General features: G+C 52.1%; 1 protein-coding gene across 2 annotated transcripts; it reads right to left on the bottom strand.

Annotated features, from left to right (window-relative positions):
• Positions 1 to 1788: 1788 nt before the first annotated feature.
• Sftpb (surfactant protein B) lies at positions 1789 to 9772 on the bottom strand. Of its 2 annotated transcripts, none has more exons than XM_021165854.1 (10): positions 9709 to 9772; positions 9277 to 9404; positions 8753 to 8824; positions 8518 to 8643; positions 7842 to 8006; positions 7564 to 7653; positions 4854 to 5037; positions 3979 to 4139; positions 2289 to 2369; positions 1789 to 1851 (listed from the first exon to the last, which is right to left on the bottom strand). In XM_021165854.1, exons 1-10 carry the CDS (start codon positions 9770 to 9772, stop codon positions 1789 to 1791), a joined length of 1134 nt encoding a protein of 377 aa, XP_021021513.1. The 2 variants fall into 2 exon arrangements, with proteins under 2 accessions (XP_021021513.1, XP_021021514.1); XM_021165855.1 differs by having other exon boundaries at positions 4854 to 4968.
• Positions 9773 to 10521: the final 749 nt, after the last annotated feature.

Genomic DNA, 10521 nt, shown 5'->3' with positions numbered 1-10521 from the left:
TAGACCAGGCTGGCCTCGAACTCAGAAATCCGCCTGCCTCTGCCTCCCGAGTGCTGGGATTAAAGGCGTGCGCCACCACGCCCGGCTCCTTCCCTTTTCTTAACTTTTTCCTTCTTCCTTTCTTTTCTGTCTCTTTTCTTTCTTTGTTCCTTTCCTTTCTGTGTCTTTTCCTTCCTTTCCTGTCTTGTCTTTCTTTTCCTCTCTTCATCCCTCCCTTCTTTTCTTTTTTTCTCTTTTTCACTGTATCCCCGACCAGCCGCAAACACTCACAGTCCTCTTGCTGTGCTTTCCCAAGATCTGAGAGTGTAGGCAAGAGCTACCACACTACCTTTTAAACAGTGTTTCTTGTTAGTACTGGGGGTCCAACCCAGGTTTCCTGCTTGCTAGGAAAGTGCCCTGTCACTGCACCTCGCCCACAGCCCTTAGAATAAGGCTCCATGTTCCCATTCTTTATTCTTCTCAAGTTTGGATTTCATAGAAATGTTAGCAAGGGGTTGGTGTGGCTACACCCAGCTTCTACCCGATGTCTTCTTGGAGCCACGACAGGGCTGTGGGAGCTATGGGAGCTGGCTTGGCTCTGGTGGAGGCGAAGGCCTGAAGCCCCTTCTGAAGGCTTCCAGAGGACGTGGGCCAGCCGCCCCCCCATCACCGGGGGAGCCAGAAACCACTGTGGTGGTGGTGGTGTTGGTCTGTGGTTAGAGCTGGGACATACAGACTGACGCAGGGCTGAGGGTGCAGGCTGAGGCTTGTCCTCTGGAACCGGTTGCTGTGGGAAAGGAAGTAGCATTAGTGTGGGAGATAAGGTCTTTTTCAAGGAGAGAAGCTACTGGTGGGGTAGGGTCACTGTCACTGTGATGGTGACAGTTCATAAGTGCCAGGTTCCCTTCATTGGGCTACTTGCAGCTAGACTAGGGACCCACTGACTGTTGGTAGCAGAGTTGGGACCAGAACTCAGGCAGTCTCTCACAATTTCTTCTTCAGCAGGCAAGGCCTGGTGCCCTGAGAGCTAGAAAAAGGTGACTCCTGGATTGCCTCCCTTCGGGCACCCAGATGGACTTGATGGGAGGGGCACATTAAATTGGCCCCCAAGGGACTTACTGACTTGAAGTGCCCCTCTGCCCACAGTGGCTGGGGTCCTGTGACAGTGCTGGAGTCCTTCCTCACATTAGAAGTGGTGGGCCAGCTGTGCACAGCAGCAGATTTTCACAAATGGGAACAAATGGATAAATGACTGCCCAGTGAGTGCTTGCTGGCTTTAAGTACATTCTGACCTGGGCCAGATTACTGTCAGGGTCACTTGAGAGACTACTGTTGCCCTTTGCGCACCCCACTCCCATGCCATTTCCTGACTCTGGTGTCAGAGCTATTTCTGGCTTAGAAAACAGGGAGCCTGGGCAGGGTGAGGTCAGGTGACCATGGTGCTGCTGGCATCTGAGGGAGAGACAGCTGAGACAGTGAAGTGTGACTTTCCCTGGGCTCTAAGAAATGTTGGCCATTGCTCGAACATGGAGTATCTTTAAGGTCAGGCAGCTCAGATGTGATGAAGCCTTAGATAGAAGCTGTAGAGGGCTGGGTGGAGTGAGGAGAGCAAGGAGTGACAATAGGTCCAAAAGACTGCCTTTTCCTGATGGAAACGCTGGAGACCCCGAGGAGCCTGGAACTGTGCCTGGCGGAGGTAGGATGGCACAGTCTACAGAAGTGGGCAGGATGACCGTCTGTGCCCAAACCTTAGCACGCAAAGACCCATTCCTCTCCCCAGGAGGCTGGACTCACCTGGAGACCGCAATCTCAGAGGTGTGGGGTTTGGAAGCACTGCAGAGGGCTAGCCGGGGCCTTACATACACCAAGGGCCTGTTGGAGACAGCACGTGGGCCTCAGCTTTCTACGTCTAATTCTCAGGGCTATGGAGACAACTCTCACTTCACCTTCAGGACCCCTTGTGCCATTTCCTAAGCCAATGGCCTCAGGGACTTAGTGGGACCCCCACCTCATACTATAGCCCCACCATAGAACAAACTGGTCACTAAACACACCACATGCAATAAGGAACATCATACCCCAGCCCCCAGCTGCCCATCCCATCATGGACTTGCCGCCTCCCACCTAGTCAGTATGTGTTCTTTTCTGCTCCAAGACCAAAGCCTGTTCTATGGGTACACTTAGTTCTGGGCTTCTGAGCCCTAGGCTTCCTGGATCCAAGAAATGGGGCTCTTGAGGATCATAGACCAAGGAGGGTGGGACTGTGGGAACAGAGGGGACTCCTGGAACCAGCTGAAGAGTGGGCATACCTGGCAGGTGATGTGGGCATCCTGGCTCCTAGGCACCAGGGCCAGCAGCTGGGGCTTGTGTTGTTCCACAAACTGTTCACACTGAGGAAAGACACAATATGTAGACCCCCTCTACGAGAGGACTTATCATGCAGACCTGGCATTCTACCTCACTCGGCCACTCCCCACTGTGGGTTTGTGTTTTTCCATCAGTGCCTGGCTGACCATTAAAGACTCAACCGAAGGGCTGAAGAGATGGCTCGCGGGTTAGGCACTTGCTGCGCTTTGGAGGACAGGAATGATGGCTCATAACCACTCTTAACTCCAGTTCCAGGGAATCTGATGGCCTCTTCTGACCCCCCTGGGAACCACACACACATGATGTCCTTACATACATGCATGCACTAAAACCACAAAATGAGTCTTTAAAAAAAGGGACTCTATCTAAGTTTGGCTGAAACAGGTTTCTTTGGAGGAAGCCAGGGCATTGGAGCTGGAGCAGGCTTGCAGCTTAACATCGTCTCATGGTTGCCTAGCATGCATGAAACCTTTAGTTTAAACTTCAGAACTACATGAAACTCAGTAGAGTGGTCCGTGCCTGTAGTCTCAGTACAAAGGAGGTGGAGGCAGGAGGATCAGAAGTTCAAGATCAGTTTAAGTTACCTAGGACCCTCTCTAAAGAAAGTTCCACTGTAGTGAGGGAATTCATCATAGGCTTACAGAACGATCTGTTCAGTTCTTTGTGGTGGTTGATTTCTTTTTGGTTTTGTGAAACAGGGTTTCTCTGTGTAACTCTGGCTGTCCTGGAGCTCACACTGTAGACTAGCCTCAAACTTAAGAGATCCATCTGCTTCTGCCTCCCAAGGGCTAGGACTAAAGGTGTGCACCACCACAGCCTGACTTCAAAATTATGTTTTCGTGTGTGTGTGTGTGTGTGTGTGTGTGTGTTCGTTCATAAGGAGAGTTTACAGGAGTTGATTCTCTCTGCCATACGGAACCCAGGGATCAAACTTGGTTGTCTGGCCTTGTGGCCATGCCAGTGAGCTACCTTACCCAAGCCTCCTCCCCTTTCCTCATGTTCTTTCCTATCTCTGTCTCCTTTCACCAGACAGGGTCTCATGTAGCCCAGGCTGACCCTGAACTCATTATTTATATAGCTGAGGCTGGCTTTGAACTCCCATTTCTCCTTCCTCAGCCTTTCCAAATGCTAGAATTACAGGCTAGCACTATGGTACCAGCTTCCAGCTCTCTCCTGCAGGACTTTACAGAGTGAGCAGGGTGGGGCAGAGCAGGACCCTGGGAAAAGGCTAAGTTCTTTTTTTGCTCCAGCTGACCCTGGCTTTTCTCATTTTCTGGTGCCTGCTAGGTACTGTCAAATGCTACCCATCATGGGGGTGACATGGCACACTGGGAAAACAGTGTGGCAAATACACCATCAAGTGAAACCAAGAGACAGTCTGACCCTTTTCTGCTGGGACTAACAGGACTTTTCTTGTGCTTAGTCCATAAAGAAGGCCTGCTGATGTTCCATAGTCCAAAGCCTTGGGTCCCTGATGTCTCTTATTAGCCAGTTACAGTTGTGACAATCCCATCATTGTCTGACCCACATCCTGTCCACCAAGCTGGGAACCAGCATCGTGTGTGTCTCACTACAAAGTCTCTTCTAGCTCAGCACCATCACACATGTATGTCCAACCCGTGGGCCCCCTACCTTTTGCCTGTCTAGCCAGAAGCGGAGGCAGGCCTGGTGCATTGCCTGTGGCATAGCCTGTTCACTGGTGTTCCAGGCCTGGTTGATCACAGACTTGCAGAAATGGCACTCAGTGTCCTGTAGTGGCCATTCTTCTATCAGAGGCTCCACAGCAGGGAGGGCTAAAGAGAAAGCAGTTAGAATTATCCAGCAAGCTGGGTATGGAGGCACATATCTTGTCATGCCAGTATTTGAGAGGCTGAGGCAGGAGGATTGCACCAAGCTCAAGGCCAACCTGTGCTACGTAGTAAGACTCTGTTTTAATCCTTCCCCCTGGACTGTCTTGTACAAGTGTTGGTTCTAGGGCTGGAGAGATGGTTCCATGGTTAAGAGCACTGGCTGCTCTTCCAGAGGGCTGAGGTTCGATTCCCAGAGCCCCGCATGGTGGCTCATAACTGTCAGTTATTCCAATTCTAGGGGATTCAACATCCTTTATGGCCTCTGTGGGAACCAGGCATACATGGGGTATATAGATGTCCAAACTGGAGCAAAAAAAAGAACTTAGCCTTCTCCCAGGGTCCTGCCCTGTTCCCCCCTGCCTCCCCCCCACCATCACTCTTTAACTCAACTGGGAGAAGTCCACTTGGAGAGAGCTAGAAGCTGAGTACAGCCATGCTAGCCCTTAATCTTACATTTGAATGGCTGAGGAAGGGAAATTAGGCGTTCAAAGCCAGCCTCAGCTATATAAATAAAAACAGCCATATCCATAGAAATAAATAAATAGTTAAAAAAAGTGTTGGTTCCTGAACCCCACCTTGTCCATGTTCCCTCCCATGTGCACTGGAGGGATGTGAGTTGGGGAGAGGTGTGTGTGGGGCGGGGAATGGCAGTCTTACCAGGGCCCATGGCATCTTCAGTGGAACATCGGAGGACAAGGCCACAAACTAGCTGGGGCACCACACGGCCCAGAAGTGCGTCTAGCAGGAGAACTGTGTAGCGCTCAGCCAGGCACTGGCAGATGCCACCCACCACCAGGGGTACCACGTGGCACACCTGGGACACAGCCACGGCCAGCACACCCTGGGGTGAAGGTGGAGAAAGGACAACCATAGGACCTTCTTCTGGCATGATGTCACTGTGCCCAACTGAGTGGGCACCCCGATGCATCCCCTTTCTCCCTTCTAGGAAAGAGAGCAGTTCTGTCCACAGGTCACTGAACATCCCAGACAGCAGGGGACTCAGGTGCACCTGGAGTTACTGAGAGAATCTGCAGTTGACACCACATAAAGAGCTGACTCTAAAGGCTTGAGTCATTTGAAAGGGGGCTGCAAGGCCATGGCGTCTAACAGCCTGACCCAACTCAAACCCGTTCCCTGACCGAGGGCCACCTACTTTCCCATGCTTATGCATCAGGAAGACAGACAGTTCCTTCTGCTGGCCCCAGAGCTGACATGTCTTTGGCTTTTGGAACCCCTGGGAAAGCCAGCATGTCTCCTACCTCAACTCCAATTCCAAGCAGGCTCTAGCTGAAGGGTGACAGAAGTCACCAGGGTGTGGCTTTTTCCTTTACTCCTCATTCAGCCCATGTGAACAGCTAGCCCCAGTGCCAGGAGGTTGAGGCAGGGGGAGGACTCAGAGTATGGACACCCCTGGAGTGTGATGGCTCCCAAATGGGGCACTTCACTTAAGACACCCACCTGTTATCATTGACCCACACATGGCTCTCCTGTCATGGCAATGTAAACAGTCACTGTAGTCAATGACCAAGCTGCTCATTGGTGAAATGGCCTTCACTCCTGGATTACCTTCACCCATGCCTCTTTCCCTAGCCTTATCCTCTCTCTGGTCCCTGCTGACTGGAGAACATGCTAGAATGACTTCTGACCTTAGGAAGCCTCACCATGCCTGCTCCCCTTTTTGGAACACTCCCACATGCCCTGCCTAACTCTCGCCCTGCCTGATGGCTCAGCTGCCTTTCGATCAGTCGAACACCCTTCTCTCTTGGCTTCCCTGGCAATGCAGCACAGTCCCCCGTTGGCTGCCTGTCCCCTCTCAGCAATTCTGATGCAGTCTCCATCTGTCTATACATTGTCTCTTAACAGTCTTGCTCATGCCTTTGATCCTCAGTGATGTTCACATTGATACGGCTGGCTGTTTGCTTGTTTGTTTTGCATGTAGACGTCTAAGTACATGTGCACATGTGTGTGGAGGCCAGAGCCAAGGTTGAGTGTCTTCCTTAGTCACTTCACTCCCTACCTAATTATTTTCTAAAGATTTATTTTTATTTTTACATATGTCTGTGTATCTGAGTATATGTATGCCACATATGTGCTGGTGCCCTTGGCTGCCAGAAGAGGGCATTGGATTCCCTAGAGCAGCAGTTACAGGGGGTTGTGAGCTGCCTGACAGTGGTGCTGGGTACCCAACTCACTCTTCTGGAAAAGCAGCAAATGTTCCTAACTGTCGAGCTGAATCTCCAGGCCGTCCATTTTTTTTGAGACAAGGTCTCACACTAACCCTGAAGCTCATCCATTTGGCTAGGCTGGCTGGCCAGCATGCTCTAGGGATCTGCCTATTTCTGACTACCTGGTGTGTAGGGTTACAAATGTGCATTGCTAACTCCCAACTTTTATTTATATTTTATGTATGTAAGTTCAGACACACCAGAAGAGGGCATCAGATCCCATTATAGGTGGTTGTGAGCCACCAAGTGGTTGCTGGGAATTGAACTCAGGACCTCTAGAAGAGCAGTCAGTGCTCTTAACCACTGAGCCATCTTTCCAGCCCACCCCTCCCCCCAACTTTTATGAGGGTGCAAGTATCTGAACTCGGGTCCAGCAAGGACTGCACTCACTGAGCCATCTTCCTAGCCCTCTGAGCTCATTTTAAAGGCATTTATTTATTCATTTACACCCCAAATGCTGCCCCCTGCTCCTGGTCCCTCCTTACAGAGTCCCTCCCTCCAACATCTGATTGAGCTCATTTTTTATTGATGGAGGGATGTCCGTGGCCCCTGGGGACCTTATTTTCTCCTAGATCTTGGCTTAGTTGTTACCCTCTTCAGAGCCTCTCCCTGGCTGACCTGTCTGTTACCATTTTTATCTGTGCGACCCCTCAGCTCATCCTGTTCTATAGTCTGCACGTTCCTTCCATCACACAGGCTTCAGAAAGGCTTGACTGTGTGCCCTGTTGTCTTTATGACTGATGTGGGCTTCAGGTTAGTGTTGATAGGTCATGACCATTTGTGGGGAGGACAATCCTCAGCTGACAAGGCACTGGCAGAGGCTACCATGGGTTTGGAGGACAGAAGAGATGCTGACTATTGGTGAACTTGTTTTTTGTTTTGTTTTGTTTTGTTTTGTTTTTTGAGAAATTAATGCACTTTTTTCCTACAGTGACAACCACTGCTTCTCAGCCTTCCGATGGTGATCTGCTGGAAGTGAAGGCTGGCTCTGACCTAACCTCCCATACCTGAGCCTCAAGGTTCCTTGGGTAGGAGCAATGTGTGGGTATCTCCTCATCTAACTCCTCACAGCCTTCTTGGAGTGTTGAGGTGGAGGAAGGTGCAGCTATTGGGGGCCCCTCTGAGCTCTGTGTGGTCCTTACCTTGGGGATCACAGCTTGGACCCGCTTGATCAGAGTTCTGCAAAGCCAGCAGAAGGGCAGGGGAATGGGGAGCTGTTGCTCAGAGAAGTCCTGAGGAAGGAAGTAGTGAAGTGTGGTTAGGCTGGGAGCTACTATGGCTGTGTGACCTTTCCTGACCTTGCCGTCTCTGCCTCCTAGTTTGAGCTCAGCCTCTCTGGGTGCCCATGCATCTCAGCGGCCATGCTAGCCTTCTGGATTCCCAGCAGCTGCTGAGAATGGGCCGGGGTGGGCTGGCTTACCTGAGTGTGAGGCCCAGGCCTTGCCAAGAGGGCTCCTGGCAGCACAGGGAGGACCAGCTTGTCCAGCAGAGGGTTTGGAACGGCATCCAGCATCCCTGGATTCTGTTCTGGCTTAGCCTGCCCACGTGAGCACAGGCCCACATGATTGCAGATGGCTTTGGGGTTCTAGGGCATGGAACAGGTGAGGGTTTTTAGGGTAAGGAGGGAACCCCTCTCTGCCCAGGTTCATATTCAGGGACAAGGGCTACAGTCTTTGAGCCTGGGGTTATGGGGAGCAGACTGGGTGAAGTACTGCATCTTAGGACGCTATGGAAGGGACAAAGACAGAGATGGGGCTGTGTAGGGCCTGGGAGCATGTGTCTAGGAAAGAGTGACTGTGTGAGCATATTGTGTGACAATAAATAAGAATGTGGGCATGTGTGGGTGAGAGGATGGAGGGCTGGTCTCAATGTCTGTAGTATGCTGAGCAGGCAAGCTCTGATTTGGGTATCTGTATGAAGAGACTGAGCTTCCTGTGGCTGTAGTGGGAAGTGTGTGTGTGTGGGGGGGGGGNGTATATGTGTGTATGTTGTGTGTTGTGTATGTGTGTGTGTGTGCATGTGTTGGGGTGCCACTTATATAGGTAAGTGGCTACTTAGGCACATGCACTGTGCGGCAGGTAGGTCAGGGTCCTCACAATCTGGCTCTGGAAGTAGTCAATAACCAGGGGCAGGTAGACATCAAGCACTTGGCGACACCGGGGCACAAGCAGCTTCAAGGGAAGGATATCACATTCTTGTTCCAGGAACTTCCGGATTGCGTCCTGGGAGAGCAGAGGAGGGAGGGTTAGCCTGGTCTTTCTGAGGTCTGCCCCCACCAGAGTCCCCTGACGCCAGGCCTCTACCAGAGCACACGGTTCCGTTTCCCATCACCTGGAAAGCATCTTCCTTGGTCATCTTTGTGAGGAGGTGGACAATATCCTCACACTCTTGGCACAGATCATTCTGGAAGAAAGGGTCTCAAGTGAGGCTAATGAGTTGGGGGCATGCTCCTAACTCCAGGGATTGAGGTTTTCTTAGACACAGGCTGACAGGTACCTTAAAGCTACCCACCCATCATCCCATTGTGCAAATTCCATCCCATTCTGTGCCACCCACTTGATCCACCCTGTTCTATACCATCTTGTTCATCTCACCCCAGCCACCCCATCTTACCCACATGCTCACCCCTCTTACCCACCACATCCACCCTGTCTTACCCACCATGTCCACCCCGTTCATCTCATTCCACCATGTTTCCTTCTATTCTACTCTGCCCACCATTTCCTGTCATACTATACCATTCCATCATTCCCTGCCACCCCAGCCTTGTGGGAACTCCATTTTCCTAAGGTCCGCTCAGAATCCACCCCAGTTCCTCCTCTCTGGATTTCCAGTGCCCACTTGGTGCTACTCACAGCTCCTGCATGCCCCCAGACTTCCTGTAGGCAGTGCCCCAGGGCTCTGCACTGCACTGCATGCTCCAGGCTTTGGCACCAGAATTGAGGGCCTTGTGCACACTCCAGGGATGAGGCCGACGTGATAGCTGGAGTCGGGGTCAGAGCAACTCTCATCAGGATCCAGCATACACTCGGCACCCTGCCTTCACCCCACCTCCAACCCAGATTCATTGCAAAAGAGTGGCCATTGCTTCTGCCAGGCAGCTCTGAGTCCTCCAGCTTCAACATCCATCCCACTAACTGTGACCTTGGATGAGCCCCTAGGGCCTCTCTGTGCCTCAGCTAACTGGTCTTTAAATTCTGGATTATGTGCAGACTGGGGTCTTTCTGGGCACGGAGCTGACTCAGTAAGTGCTGGAGAGGCCTCTGTGAGGGAGGCTGGGGACTCACCTGCACCTGGGCAGCAGAGGGTAGGAAGCAGCAGTAGCCACTGCAGTAGGTGCGACTTGGCCATGGCTGTCTACTGCTTAGTACCCTACTTGAGTCATGGGCTCTTATAGTAGGGGAGAGGACCTGGGGGCTGGACTCCATGGGAACAGGCTGACCTCAGTGTTTGCCTGTGTCTTGAGAGCCCTCCAGGTCTTCTTAGCAGGGACACCCCTGTCCACCTCCCTTGTGCTGGCCAATGTCGGTTCCTAGTCCTTTACCCCCTTCCCAAGCCCCCTCAGCATGACTTTGTTCATCGTCAAACAAGGGGGTCTCGTTTGATCCCCACGCTCTGGACTGTGCAAGGGATGCTGAGTGGGGTCAGAATGAGCCTCTCTAGCCCCACCCCAGCTTCTCAATCCTCTACTCTTATGCAACGCCCTTGAGAGCTTCCTTCCTGGCTCTTGACGCAGGGTAAGTGCCGGAAGGGCACACTTAGGGTGTTCCTGGGGCCACCGACCTCCCACTCCCCCCTTACTTTAAAATCCTCTGATTCTATAGACTCCTGGCTGGTGCTAGGGAGAGGAGCATTAGACAAACAGGAAAGTGCCCTGTGAGGCTGAGATTTCTGTGTCCCCTGTGGCTCTCAGGTAGCTTTACCCAGAAGCAGATGCCCATCTCCCCCAGCCACCCCTCCTGGGCATGAGATGGGATTCAGCTGACATGTGGTCCTCTGAGGCTATGTCCACACCTGGCTGGGCTTAGAGAAAAAGCAGATCAGGGCTCGCTGCAGCGCAGGTGCTGTCTGAGTGCATTAGGCCACTACTGACCCCCGGC

This window comes from Mus caroli, chromosome 6, assembly GCF_900094665.2.
Source record: "Mus caroli chromosome 6, CAROLI_EIJ_v1.1, whole genome shotgun sequence".
In the NCBI taxonomy this organism is placed as follows: Eukaryota; Metazoa; Chordata; class Mammalia; order Rodentia; family Muridae; genus Mus; species Mus caroli.
Note: the sequence above shows the minus strand (reverse complement) of the source record. Positions and strands in the feature narration are given on the sequence as shown.